A 13,570-nucleotide genomic window follows, 5' to 3' on the forward strand; every position below is an offset into this window, starting at 1 on the left:
GTGTTACATAAAAGTAAAGATGCGTTACTCATCATGTTCTAGTATTACTTGCTTTGAACATGACAAAATCACTGAAGTCATCTTCAAGAGAGAAAGTCTAGTGACAATTGCTGAACAAGCAAGTGCTCTGCTTTTCAAAGTCCTTCAGCAGGCGGAGCTAGTGGTTATCCTTTTTATCGGCCGTGTTCATCCCATAACGATACCAAGAAACTATCTAATATACTTTCCTTCGTAATACACGCAAACATAAGAGTAAAAGAAAAAGAAAAAGTAAAAGTAAAAGTAAAAGTAAAAGTAAAAGTAAAAGTAAAAGTAAAAGAAAAAGCAGGTTTTGTTATTTAGGCGACAACTTTTTTTTAGTAACCAATCAGGTTTGTGGGAGACACTGTCTACTGCTTTATCGAGCCTATCACTTCCTCTCAAAGTTGAAACCTGAATTCAGTGTTAATTATCATTCACAAGAGGATCATAGCCATCTAACAAACATAAATAAATATAGTCTATACAACATAAGCATGACTTACAAGCACAAATGCCTTGCATATAGCAAGCCAGTACAATGCCTGCTGCTACTTGAGACACAGGGTGTGTAAACCGAGTAAAAAGGCTAGGACATAAAATATTTGCCAATGATGAATATGTAGACTAATAGTGTTGCTATATGGATTTGCCTTTTCTTCATCTTTGTAATATCTTGTCCTGATCCAGTTTTGATTGACTTCTTTTATCAACAAAACAGCAACAAACAAAAAGAACAAAGGTACACATAATGCACATACATAGTAAATCACAAAAGGTAAAGGCAATATGCTTGCAAAATAAATATGCACACCTGCAAACGCCAAAATCACACTATATTTGGAAATTTAAGGAGATGAGATGCAGTTTGTTCAACTTACGCCAATGCCACTAAAAACACAACCCACATCCCTTTAGGCCATTGTTTGATGTTGGGTAAAGACGTCTTTGTATAGGGCTGTTCTGCTATCAAAGCATAGCCAAATAGAGAAGGATAAAATGCAATGACTGTGATCCAACTAAACACTTTAGTATAATTACCAAAGATAAATAGAATTACACCATAACTAAATGCCAGCATAGTATCACTCCAATGCCTTGCTATGGACTTTTTGTTGACTTCCCAATCATATTTCTTGGCTATTAAGCGATAGATGGGATAAGGTACAAGATAGAATGACAGCATAAAATAAAGAAATACAAGTGGGTGAAATGAAGCAAGGGCAGTATCCGATGTAGAAGCAGGATCAGAAAACTGAAGCGTATTTGGACTAGGAGTAGTAGCTGTATACCAGATCATAAAGAGAGAAAGAGGGAAAGAAAAGAGTAGTTTATGCTTCATCAAGACATGCATTGATTGGTAAACTGTGACTTGCCGTTTATTTAGATACTTTCTTTTTTTTTTTTTTTACTCTTTTCTTTTTCTTTTATGTCACAAAATCTTATCAACGCAAACCCTACTATTTACAGCACAAAAACTCTGACTCGTAAAGAGACAGAAGCAGAACTGGATGATGATATTGAAGACCCTATCGACGCACAAGAAGTATTTGACCTTATCCGTTCTATTTCTGATCCCGAACATCCCTTGACATTGGAACAACTGAATGTCACTCAATTTGAACATATTCAAGTGGACAATCAGACCAACAAAGTCTTGATTGAGTTTACGCCTACTATTCCTCATTGCTCTATGGCCACTTTGATTGGTTTATGTATCCGAGTTCGATTACTGCGCAGTTTGCCTGATCGATTCAAGGTAACAGATAGTTTTTTCTTTTGAGAGACATGACTCATTGTATTAGGTCGATATTCGAGTACGTCAAGGTACACATCAATCAGAAGCTGCAGTCAATAAACAACTGAACGATAAAGAAAGAGTAGCAGCAGCATTAGAAAACAATCATTTATTGGAAGTGGTGAATCAATGTTTAGCCACAGCTAGTTTACGTGGTGTTGAAGTCAATTAATAAATAACATGTCCTACAGCTAAATCTTTGGTTGTTTCTTCTTCTTCTGGTTCTAATCGACGTATCAATTCAACCATTTCTTCTGCCGTGCCCACAGAACGTAAAAAGGCATGCTTCAATAAGACATCAGCGCTTGGACGATCTTTTTCATTTTCCGTAGTACAGAGGCGAAGGAAATCCTTAAAGTTATCTGACCATTGATCGGGTGCTTGAAGGGAAGGAAGGCCGTGCGAAGCAATCAAGAACAATGCCTAACAGTAAGGTCAATTATATGAGATAGTTGTGCTTATCTTTACCCTTAAAGGTGGGTATTCAACATAAGGTGGATCCCCTTCAGCCATTTCTATCAATACAACACCTAAACTCCAGATATCCACTTTAGCATTATAGTTTTGTCCTTTAATCACTTCAGGTGCCATCCAATAAGGTGTGCCTACAATTGAATTTCTTTCTGGCTGAGAGGGTGTCAATTGAGCACAGTGACCAAAATCAGCTATTATCATCAGTGTTGTTTTCTTTCTTTTTTTCTTTTTCTTACCTAACTTGACTTCTCCTCGCATGTTCAACAAGACATTATCACTTCGAATATCACGGTGAATACGATTCAATCGATGTAAACGACATAAAGCTCTTAATACATCTCGAGCCACTCGAGCCATTTGTTCTTCTCGCATACGAGGTCCATCTTCTAAAGAAATAATGTCTGCTAAAGAGATATCCATGTATTCCATCACAATCCAAATCTCTTCTTGATGTTTATAACATGCTATAAATTCAACAATGTTAGGGTGTCGACTCATTTTCATGGTAGTCAGTTCATTTCGTATTTTGGCTAGTTTATCTTGTGCTGTGGCAAGGATCTTTTTGATAGCAACCATACGTGTGGTTGCGACATGTTTGGCTGCATACATGGGACCTGATTCTCCTTCTGCAATTAAAGTCAAATCTGTATAAAGTGTAGTTGGATCTGTTGTATCTATCAAGTCATCTAAAGTCCCATATAAGATGGGGCGTATCCTGAATATCAACCTTACCAATAAAATCAGAAGTCAGGGCTAAATGAGTATCTTGTGTAGTATTAGGTGAAGTGGTATGTATAGGGGTGGTGGTATCATGGTTGGTTATAACTGTCAAATCTTCAGAGTTGACTTTCGATGCTATTGGTGGTGTTATTTCTGTTGTTAGTGATAGATTCACTAAAGTAGAGGATCTTCTTATACGTGAGGGAGGTGCATATCCCATAGGCAGTTCTTCTTCTTCTTCGTTGTCTTGTTTTTGTTGCTGTTGTAGTGATTCAGGCATACGTACATGATGCATCAGCTTCTCTACAGTGACAGGATTGTTTTGAACAACTTCCTCAGGAATACCTGAGGCAATCAGAATCTTTTGCCATTTGACAGGTAGTCCTTTGAATCCATATTGATCTACTTGAACATGAACATTGTGTTGTACATTAAATGGTTTTCCAATCATAGTAGGTGTTCTTTGTAGTGTACTTGGATCACCTAAAGGCATGTGAGTGAGATGATGAAACAGAGTATGACATACGCTCTGGTTTGATAGGTGAAGGTACAAGGTGAGGTGTCACGTAATGGGTATCCATCACATCATCACTTGGTAAATCGGACTGCCATACATCAGGTAAACCCTATTCATTATGAGTCATTGGCCATATGTCACTTATTCTTACCATATATTTGCCACTGTCTCGATCATATTCTACATGAATACCATGTTCAAATTTAGTGGGTTTACCAATATCCAATATCTTTTCACCAAAACTACTTGATTTGACAGATATCTTGCTGGATAAAGAGTTCTCTGACCGATTGGATTGTTTATACATTTTCAAACTAGAGAGTGTGGATGAAGATGCCATTTTCCTTAGGCTTCTTGTAGAAGCATGTTGAGGATGAGACGGTCGTCGAGGCATCGTTGTAGTTGTGGGCGTGGATACAGTATTGCCCATGCTGATATATGTAAAATAAATAAAAATAATCGGCCGAAAAAAAAAAAAAGTGATGCATGGTTTTGTTGTGACCTTTTTCTTCTTTCTTTCCCTTTTTTTTTCTATTTGTATTATGGAGAAATCACTTGGTAGAGAAATAGTCTTGCCTTCGCAATTACCTTCAGCTATTCCTATTAGAGATCCTTCTTCTGAAGAAACAGTTGAACCTACAAAAAAAGTGGTTTTGAAACCCACTTTAAAAGGTAATATTAGAAAAAGAAAACACTCTATTGATAGTAGAGTAGGCAATGGGAATTCAAAAAGACTGTGTCGTAATGTCATAATCCATGGCTATTGTAAATATGAAGGCAAAGGATGCGAGTTTAATCATGATTCGGTAATGAACAACAATAATGACAAATAGGGTTGTCTCATCTTTTTATAGAATAAGGTCACTTCTCCTCAAACCAGTCCAGAAAAGTAAGCGTCTTATTGTTACAAGTATCCACTGATGATGTAGTAAAAACAAAATACGATCCCCCTCTATCAACTCTTTTGTCACTGCAGACAGTGTCAATGCACCTGAATTTGTGCCTCGATTTGCAGCAGACGCAACGATACAAGGTAAGAGATTGTATTCATATTCGTATATTCATGTTGAATAGATACAAAGTAAAGTAAGAAGAGTAGAAACAGAATGATAATGTTTTTGTAGTCTTCCATCCTCACCTTCTTCACCACAAATAACCAATGGGTTGTCACAACTCAATCTATCGAATGATGTAAGCAACACTAGCATGTATAGGTATACTGATGATATACTAGCATGCAACCCAACCACCACCACCACCCTCTCCTTCACGTTTATTGACGACAGGATTCAATATGGACCCTTATTTCTATATGAACACACCCTCCATGTTTCCAAGACAACCTGTAATGATACCATATACACTGATTATCCAAATAACTCATTTCTATAGTTACAACATCATTTATATGCGCCTCCATTACCCCACACATCCAACTTATTACCACACCAAAGAACCATTCAATCCTTTTTCATATCAGATCAAATTCGACAACTACTCACACAACGGAATGAAGCACAACTCATGACATCATCTAATGGAGATGTACCATTAGAAGTACATGTCTATCATTCCCTTGTCTTGTTAGATTCGCCTAATGCAGAGCATACGTTGTTTTATGGCCACCCTTCTTTTGTGTACAAAGCCACATGTTCTCTCGATGGACGTACTTATGTACTTGTTCGAATCCAATTTCGATTGGTGAATGAATTAGCTATGTCGGTAGTTGAAGCATGGCGCCGTATTCGTCATTGTAATATTGTGTCTGTGCGCGAATCATTTACGACCCGTGCGTTTGGTGATTCATCCTTGATGTTTGTGTATGACTATCATCCTTGTTCAACCACACTAGAGGCTACACATCCACAACAAAGTGTGCCTGAGGCGACATTATGGAGTTACATGACTCAGATTGGATCTGCTTTAAAGACCATTCATGGATCTGGATTGGCCGCACGTACAATTCATCCAAAAAAGATTTTATTGACAGGCAAAAACAGAGTGCGTTTAAGCGGTTCGAGTATTTTGGATGTGATTGAATACGATACGTTGAATGTGGCTCGACAACAACAAGAAGATCTGTTATCGTTTGGTCAGTTGATACTTGGATTAGCATCCAAGGGAACATCACGGTCTTTTGAGCATGTAGCTCATCATTATTCGGCCGAGTTCAATAATGTACTGCTGTATCTATTAAGTCAACCTGCCCCGACAAAGACAGTGGATGAAGTCATTCGTATGATTGGTCCTCGTATTCTGCATGAAATCAACAATAGCCAATTGTAAGTGTGTATGGTTTGCATATATTTGGATTGATGTGTGTGTGCGTTTTTTTTATAGTTATAATGATGAATTAGAAAGTGAATTGTCTAGAGAATTAGAAAATGGTCGGCTTGTTCGACTGATGGCCAAGATGGGATTTATCAATGAAAGACCAGAGTGAGTGAAATGATAAGATAGATAACATCTAATCTGATTTTAGATTTGATATGGATCCTGGATGGTCTGAAACAGGAGATCGTTATCTGATCAAATTGTTTCGTGATTATGTATTCCATCAAGTCGATGAAAAAGGTCAACCTGTGGTCGATATGGTTCATGTCTTGACTTGTCTTAATAAGGTAAAGTCAGTATGATATACACAATATTAAACACATATTTTAGTTGGACGCAGGTGTTGATGAGAAGATCATGTTGATGTCTCGAGACGAGCAATCCTGTTTAATTGTTAGTTTTAAAGAAATCAAAAATTGTATTATGTCAGCTTTTAATGACTTGACATCAGGAAGAAAATAATAAAAGTTCTATGAATCTAGAGATGCAGTGTCAATAGAGGTTCTAATCTAAACTTGAGTTCACGTAATCGAGTAGGCGTAGGTTGCCATTGATCAAACAGGAACAACAAATGTTTCAAGTCTGCTTTTAGTCCTTCATTGGCCAGAATCATGGGGTCTGTAAACATACTATGTAATGCCCAAGGTAAATAATATGGGTTCGGCTGTAATTTAGCCTGAAATGGGTCCATTTTGTATTGCATTCTGTCTTGCTGTCGTACACATGGACCAAATGGGGCTGTTTCAAACATGTATTGAACAGCTGTTAAATAGACTTGTAATTCTTCATATACAGTCGAATGTCCTCCTTCCAAAGCATAAAGACTCCCCGCTAACACTTGGCTAAGATGAATAATCAAATCATGATCTGATAATCCTGTATTACGCAACTTGAAGCAAAACACAATCAGATTGATTAAGAAATCGTCTTCTGAAAAGATATGACCATCAATGTAAATTGATCTTAGGATATTGGGATGGTCTACTGCATGCAGAATGGCTGAATACAAGGGTACCACTTGATCTTGCATGGAGCCTGTCAAGACGAGTTTGATACCACATGTCAAGATGTATTCAAGTGATTGGCGAAACTTGGTTGAGATGGAGCTAGAAGAATCCATAAACTCAAATAGCTCACGTGCAGCATCTGCTTCAAAATACTATAGAACCCATGAGTGTGCATTCTTCCTTTCGCTTAGCTTACCTTCACAATCAGACTCTTTTTCAAGGCAGGAAAAGGTCCGTGCGAAATCCCTGCCATAGCCAACATACAGACAGACTGTCGGATCAGTTGAACATGTCCTCTTTCTAGTAGTCGTTGGAGCAACATAATAGAGACAGGCGTTCCTTGTGAATGAGTGGCCCAGAGAATCACATCGGCTGAAGAAACAGCTTCTAACCATACTGAATTCTCTATTAATTTGGTATATAATTGGTTGACCCTGTCCTCAATCTTTCCTTCTCCTTCTAAGGGTACACAGGTAATGGCATCTAAGGGAAGCATGACCTTGTGCTCTGTCTCAAAATAGGTGCGTACAGCAAGTGCCATTTGCTCACAAAACTTGATGGAAGTGCCTGTAGGTTCACCTATCATACTTCTAACAAGCTATTGCCAATTACTATTGTGTTGTATGTATCAGAAAACATACCTTCATAGGAAACCAACCATGAACACCTACAACTACAATACGTTTATCCATCAGGATGGGCTGAGGTTGTTTCAAGTCTTGTACAAAATGAGAGAATTTAGCCTTCATTTTCTTTGCAATCCAGCTTGTTGTTGTTTCTGGTGGCTGCATGATGGATTGGATTGTATCAAAAGCTTTTGTGAAAAAGGTGTCCTTTTCTGGCAAAGACTGAACCTGACATTGGGATGCAAATAAAGGCAAGACTTTATTATTTGTTATCTTGCCAGGTTTTTGACTTTGGAGTGAAGAGCTAGACACAGAAGGACGCAATGTACTCGTATGAGAAGGCGCAAGTTTTGTATTAGGAATAGGACAACTGGATAAACTTTTGACTTTACGAATATTGTTTTGTTCTTCCTGTAATGCCTTCTGGATATAGAGTGGTTTTGGCGTACTGGGTTCTTCAGGGTTTGTACAGACTTGGACTTTGTCTACATTGGCTGCAAACAGAAACGAAGACCAAGAAGAAGACGCTGTGTTAGTGACCGTATGGGATGTGCTTTTGATAGGAATAGGAGCTGAGGCTGCCATATCCTCAACCAGTTCTTTTTCTTCCTGTGGTTCCTCAGCGCTAGGGAGACCCAACCAGGTCCAGAAACTTGTAGACTGGCACGTGGGCGAGACAAGCGTGCGGGTTTCATTCTTTGTTACCTGCTGACTCTCTTGGTGTGTAGATGATTCATTGTCGAGCTGAATGATACTTTTAGCCAAACTTTCCATTGCTGCTGATCCATCGTCTTGATGACCCATGGTACCATTCGCAGACACACTGGTGGAGAATGTGGCAGGTGCTGCTTTAGCTATGCGTTTAAAACAATGGTTTGTATACACAGAAAGTGTATCTGGTTTATGTTGTCTGATTGATATGCTTGGCATATCTTTTGCTAGTTCTATCGACAGTGAAAGTGAAGCTGATCTAAGTGGTTCAAATGTCATTGTTAAATTATTATTTCGTTCATCAGAACTGACATTGACAGATGTTGCTTTTACGGTCGGTGTTACTTTGGTTGAAATCATGCTTGATTTCTTTTGTTTATGAGAACAAGAGGTATTTAATTCAAACCAGCTACGAATCAGCATTTGTTGTCAGCTATGTAAAAAATGAAGAAAAGAAATATATATATACACATAAAAAAAAAGGATTCATTTTTTATTATTTAAGGGGGTTTAATCACATGCATACATGACCATTTTATTCATCATCCATCAATGCGCGATAAACAGTCTCTTGTGTTTTCTGAATTTCTTGAAGTTCAGGCAATAATTTGTTCAAGATTTCATGAGCCTCTCTGAAATAAGCAAGTTGTACCTGAACATATTCAGCAAGGTCTCTATAAGGCTCAGGCTATGCTAATGATGAGTTCAACATGACATATATTGTCGACTTACATCTTCTAAAACGGTTTTCATCAAATGAGTGGCTTCTTCTACTGCACCTACAAACTGGTCTTCGGCTTGTTCTACTTCAGATCGAGCCATATCTAGTTTGTTAGCGGGCGTTTCTCTGTACTCCGTCTTGGCTGCGTCCAACGCCAATCTCTTTTGATGAACCACACGTCTTGCTTTATTGGCACCTTCAATGGATGTCTTTAAACAGGTCTGTAGAGGTGTATGAAATCTGGCTACGACTTCATGGTCCATGGTCAATTTAGCATTCCCAACCTTATTGGCAGCAGAGGCAAATCTAGAAAGGGCTGCACGTAATGCTTCATCTTTGCCTAGTTCGGAAGCAGATTGAGATGCGACTCGGCCCATGGCGTGAGAAAGAGACTTGGGATGCTCGGGTGTCTGTGCACTGCTATTGTGTTCATGAGCCAGTAAGGCGATTTGGTTTGTGACCGTGTTTGTGAATCCTAAAGGATAATCATAATTGGGTGTCGCATAGACCTTGGTCACTTTGACCAACTGATGATAAAGATGTTCCAGTTGGTCTACTCTCTGCATAGAGTTAAACATACATATATAGTTTATGTGAACCTAACCTTTTCTAGATCTTTGTATTCTTGAGGTAGTTCAGTAATATCTTCAGCTGTACCAAACTTTTCTTGCGCGTATTGTCTCACTTGACCTAATCCTTTGCCAATACGATGGGTCAATGGGTTGATTTTCGAGCCAATAGTAGCCAAACTGTCCAATGTAGATTCAAAGATACCTGTGGGGATGGTGGTAGAAGGAGGAGCGTCGGTTTGGTCTTGAACAATATGAATTGGTTCATTGTTTTCTACATTGGATGTATGGGCAGTTTTCTGCTGCTCATTCTCTTCTTGTTCGTGCTTGGCTTCTTGTTCTTGCTTTGTTTCTTGTGGCTCTTCTTGTTGGATTGTATTTTCCAATTGTTTGTCTTGTTCTTTTACGGACATTTTTTTTAAAAAGAGAAAGAAAAATAAAAATAAAATTCATAAATGGTAAATTTTAATATGAATTCAACGTCAGATTGCAATTTAGGGTTTTAAATGATTGATAATTTAGACCAAAGATTTGTCATTGTTCTCTGATTATCTTTTGCTTTAAAGCAATGCTCAAAAGTTTAACAAAAGCTAAAGTATAGAGTCTCTGAAGCTAACTTCGAGAAACAACGAGCTTCCTTCTAGACTTGAGTTGATTACGGTCAAAACTTGACGGTGAGCTGTAAATTGGGAGAGGGGTTTTACTAAAAAAAGATGAGGTGGGATCTTTTTGATGAAGAGCAAAAATAAGCTCCAAAGAATCAAGAGAAACAGAGTACAATGTATACATAGGCAAGGATAGACGCAATTTTCTTCTCAAAATAGAAGAGTACAGCATTTCCAAAAAAAAAAAAAATGATGTTGCATCTAAATGTCAAAAACACAGCATTAATATTTGGAAATACTGGATTGCAGTCAGTATAAAAAAACGAAGCCAATAAATGCATAAGTTCAGGAACTGTAACAGGTCACCAAATTAGTTTCTCAAAAATGACTTTTAACAAAATGGACAAGCATCCTCATATGAAATGTCGTTATATAGTTATGGATAATGCACCAATTCATACGTATACAAGTATATTGAATACCGAGAATATAAATGTGTATATATTCCCACCTATTCTCTTGAGCTTAGTCCAATAGAACAATACTGGACGGTAATGAGGAGTAAGGTTAAGCGCTATAGGTTTTGCAGGAAGACACTTTATCAAAAAGAATTACGGAAGCGTGTAAAAGCGTGAAGAAAAGTCACCTCAAAGGGTTCTTTTCGCATTCTTACAAATGCTGAAACAAGACACTCATGTAACGGCTCTAACAGCTTCAACAAAAATCAATGATGCAGCGATAAAGAAGAGTTAAACAAAAAAAAAATAACAAGGCTAGCTTTTTTACAACTTTTTTAGGGTTATAGGTTATAGTTTTTTTTTTTTTTTTAATATCCATGTATTACGAATGTGAATAAATGTAGAACTTGGGCCACAGTCAAAACTACCTTGTGTTTAAGGTTGTAATTATATATTTTTATGGTCAAAAGGAATATATATCAATATAATTACTTTTTCTTTGTTCAGTAAAGAGAGGGAGGGAGATAGATATTTGCAAGAAAAAGAAAAGTATCATTTTATTAACCTAAAGTGGAAGAATGCATCTGTGTGTATAAGTATTATTATACAAATGTAGTATAATTATTTGTTGTGCGTATGTTTGTATACACAAAAATCCTTATGTGAATAGTTATATAGGTGAAAGGTTGTTGTACAAGTTGGTATCTTATAAACCAGAGAAATAATGCTGTTGTTGCTGTTGTGGTGAGGATATATTTAAGTTCATGAAATTTAAAGAAGAGACATTCGTGGTAAAGTTGCTTGAGTTTGTTCCAATATCTTGATGGCTCATCATGAGTGGATGGACGCTAATAGAATTGTATGAGTAATTGCTGACGGAAGATGGAGTGGAATGATAAAGTGGTTGGATGCATGTCTCTTGTTGTTGAGATTGTTGCTGCTGCTGCTGCTGCTGCTGCTGCTGCTGTTGTTGTTGCTGCTGCTGCTGCTGTTTGGGGTCTCGAACGAGTTTACCTTGAATACGCTTACAATAAGACGTATTTCGGATAAGGGGCAATAAAGGTCTGATATGCTCACTCAACTGAGACTGTATTAAGTTCCAATCATGCAACGATCTCACTTACCTTTTGATGTTGTGTTTCATTAGCAAAATCAAGTGCGGTCTGTACAACATAATTGGCGTAAGAATCCCTCAATAATTTCTCAAGTTGAGGCTTATTGATCATTTCCTCTATCAAATGACTACGAGTATCTTCTTCTGCTACGCGAATACACTAAAACAAAGACGTATGAGCATAATTATTAGTTATATTCAAAACGCACCTTTTCGATCACATTGGAACTATACTTTTGAACTGACAATTCACTGATATGACCAATAAATTGTCGAATAAGCTGATCAGAAAACTTGGCATCACCTAGTTCAAGTACATATTGAACCACATAGTTTCCATAAGGATCTTGAACCAAAGTTAATGCATTTCTGATAATTTCATTCACCAATTGTTTCTGCTAACGTCAGTTGATGGCCTATGTAAATAGTACTTACTTTTTGATTCTTGGCAGAAAAGTCAATACATCGCTGTAGGACACAGCATCCATGGCGATGGGTTGCTACTTCAATACAATTCTTGCTAACTGCATCATAAATGAATTGTTTATCTGAGGAAGAGAGGCGATTTAGACATTTTTGAATGACGTGGTTTCCGTTAATGTCTTTAATAAGAGTCACTACATTAGGCGATAAAGCTTCAATGGTTTTTGTAATCTAGAAATGAATAAGTTATACTACCCTTCTTTTCTCCTGAGCGCGTTTCTCCTTTACCTGTTCTGGAAGAGTCAAGAGTTCAATCATTTTCTGTACTGCTCTAGTGCCATGCATGTTTAAAGAAATAGTAATTATAGCATTGCTCACTTTCTCTACAATCATTGTTCTCTGTGTGTCTGTGCAATATTCCATCATTTTCTGACATAGATAATTACCAAATGGATCTAAAAAAAGGATGTCAATTGATCTCATTTCTTTGCCTTTGTTAGTTACCTGTCATCAATTCAACAAAATGAGGATAGATTTGAATAAAGATAGTGTCTCTTTGTTCTGGTTTTTGTTCTTCTAGTTTTCTTTGAAAGAATCGACATCCATGTTGATCTCTACATAAAGAAAAGATATCATCAACCACATCCTCCAAACGCATAGTAGCAAATCGATCTTGTTGATCTAGAGATGTAGGGCTGGATGTTAAACTATTCATGGTGGTAGCAGAACTAGCTCGGCGTAATTGTTGAAGAGTCATTGAATTTTTCCTGCTAGGAGGTGAAGGAGGCCGACTCCGACTTGTGTTGACCTGCCTCATCAGATGAGAGACAAATAAAGGCGCCTGTGTATTATTGTTCTTATTGCTAGGAGGTACTAAGGTAGGAGTATAGGCATGAGGAAATGAGCTTGCGGATGAGGCGTATAGTAGATTGGATGATCTTTGGTGAGGATGGTCCATGAAATCATCCATCGTAGGTAACAGGTGCATTCGACCTGCATCCAAACTGCCCATGCGCCTTGCAGACGACATCAAATCCGGGTTAGAGTAAGAAGGTGTAAGGCGTTTATCAAGGGCATCCAATCGTTTAGAGACAAAAGAAGGAGTAGCATCTAATGAGAATTTACGAGGTTGTTCGCTTGTAGAAGGCAATAGACTATCCGATCCAAGATAATGATCAAACCATTCATGTTTCTGATGACTTGTCATAGAATGTTGCCTGCCATAGTTCTGTTGACTAAAGCATTCTCCGGCCATATAAGACGAACTCTGTAGGCGATTAACATTTTTATCAAACTTTATTCAACACATACCAAATTAGGATAGCTCTCACGTCTCAATAGTTGGTGACCATCTTCTATAGGCACTTGCATAAACGCATTTTCTTGTTGAACAGCTAAAAAAAAAAGACATGTTAAACAGATTATTTGACATCATGATTTACATACAAAAAGCATGTGGATGAAATAAGCTAGTC

General features: G+C 37.6%; 8 protein-coding genes across 8 annotated transcripts; 2 read left to right on the plus strand and 6 right to left on the minus strand.

Annotated features, from left to right (window-relative positions):
- Window positions 1-224: 224 nt before the first annotated feature.
- B0P05DRAFT_544373 (uncharacterized protein) lies at window positions 225-1,403 on the minus strand. Its single transcript, XM_051578530.1, has 5 exons — window positions 900-1,403; window positions 596-852; window positions 525-572; window positions 321-476; window positions 225-260 (listed from the first exon to the last, which is right to left on the minus strand). The coding sequence occupies exons 1-4, from the start codon at window positions 1,370-1,372 to the stop codon at window positions 445-447; spliced, it is 810 nt and encodes a 269-aa protein (XP_051434190.1). The 5' UTR covers window positions 1,373-1,403; the 3' UTR covers window positions 225-260; window positions 321-444.
- Window positions 1,404-1,447: 44 nt separating this feature from the next.
- On the plus strand, window positions 1,448-1,988 carry B0P05DRAFT_471502 (uncharacterized protein; the record flags this gene model as incomplete). Its single annotated transcript, XM_051574622.1, has 2 exons — window positions 1,448-1,777; window positions 1,824-1,988. The coding sequence occupies 2 exons, from the start codon at window positions 1,448-1,450 to the stop codon at window positions 1,986-1,988; spliced, it is 495 nt and encodes a 164-aa protein (XP_051434191.1).
- Window positions 1,985-3,921, minus strand: B0P05DRAFT_572135 (kinase-like domain-containing protein; the record flags this gene model as incomplete). The annotated part of the gene is made up of 6 exons (XM_051581420.1): window positions 1,985-2,239; window positions 2,285-2,481; window positions 2,527-2,934; window positions 3,023-3,493; window positions 3,537-3,636; window positions 3,679-3,921. The coding sequence occupies 6 exons, from the start codon at window positions 3,919-3,921 to the stop codon at window positions 1,985-1,987; spliced, it is 1,674 nt and encodes a 557-aa protein (XP_051434192.1).
- An 84-nt stretch (window positions 3,922-4,005) lies between these two features.
- On the plus strand, window positions 4,006-6,331 carry B0P05DRAFT_125980 (uncharacterized protein). The gene is made up of 11 exons (XM_051573006.1): window positions 4,006-4,199; window positions 4,242-4,333; window positions 4,382-4,416; window positions 4,457-4,560; window positions 4,602-4,608; window positions 4,652-4,718; window positions 4,762-4,872; window positions 4,920-5,809; window positions 5,868-5,966; window positions 6,010-6,148; window positions 6,192-6,331. The coding sequence occupies exons 1-11, from the start codon at window positions 4,010-4,012 to the stop codon at window positions 6,321-6,323; spliced, it is 1,866 nt and encodes a 621-aa protein (XP_051434193.1). The 5' UTR covers window positions 4,006-4,009; the 3' UTR covers window positions 6,324-6,331.
- An 8-nt stretch (window positions 6,332-6,339) lies between these two features.
- On the minus strand, window positions 6,340-7,409 carry B0P05DRAFT_471353 (uncharacterized protein; the record flags this gene model as incomplete). Its single annotated transcript, XM_051574610.1, has 2 exons — window positions 6,340-7,020; window positions 7,071-7,409. 2 exons carry the CDS (start codon window positions 7,407-7,409, stop codon window positions 6,340-6,342), a joined length of 1,020 nt encoding a protein of 339 aa, XP_051434194.1.
- B0P05DRAFT_125982 (uncharacterized protein) lies at window positions 7,042-8,660 on the minus strand. The gene has a single exon (XM_051573007.1). The coding sequence runs from the start codon at window positions 8,626-8,628 to the stop codon at window positions 7,480-7,482; it is 1,149 nt and encodes a 382-aa protein (XP_051434195.1). The 5' UTR covers window positions 8,629-8,660; the 3' UTR covers window positions 7,042-7,479.
- Window positions 8,661-8,740: 80 nt separating this feature from the next.
- Window positions 8,741-9,908, minus strand: B0P05DRAFT_579658 (uncharacterized protein; the record flags this gene model as incomplete). The annotated part of the gene is made up of 3 exons (XM_051581947.1): window positions 8,741-8,893; window positions 8,938-9,486; window positions 9,531-9,908. 3 exons carry the CDS (start codon window positions 9,906-9,908, stop codon window positions 8,741-8,743), a joined length of 1,080 nt encoding a protein of 359 aa, XP_051434196.1.
- Window positions 9,909-11,264: 1,356 nt separating this feature from the next.
- B0P05DRAFT_471399 (armadillo-type protein) lies at window positions 11,265-12,912 on the minus strand (the record flags this gene model as incomplete). The annotated part of the gene is made up of 6 exons (XM_051574615.1): window positions 11,265-11,639; window positions 11,683-11,832; window positions 11,882-12,067; window positions 12,108-12,326; window positions 12,384-12,550; window positions 12,600-12,912. 6 exons carry the CDS (start codon window positions 12,910-12,912, stop codon window positions 11,265-11,267), a joined length of 1,410 nt encoding a protein of 469 aa, XP_051434197.1.
- Between the last annotated feature and the right edge of the window lie 658 nt (window positions 12,913-13,570).

Source organism: Gilbertella persicaria, assembly GCF_025201335.1.
Source record: "Gilbertella persicaria strain CBS 190.32 chromosome Unknown B0P05scaffold_23, whole genome shotgun sequence".
NCBI lineage: Eukaryota > Fungi > Mucoromycota > Mucoromycetes > Mucorales > Choanephoraceae > Gilbertella > Gilbertella persicaria.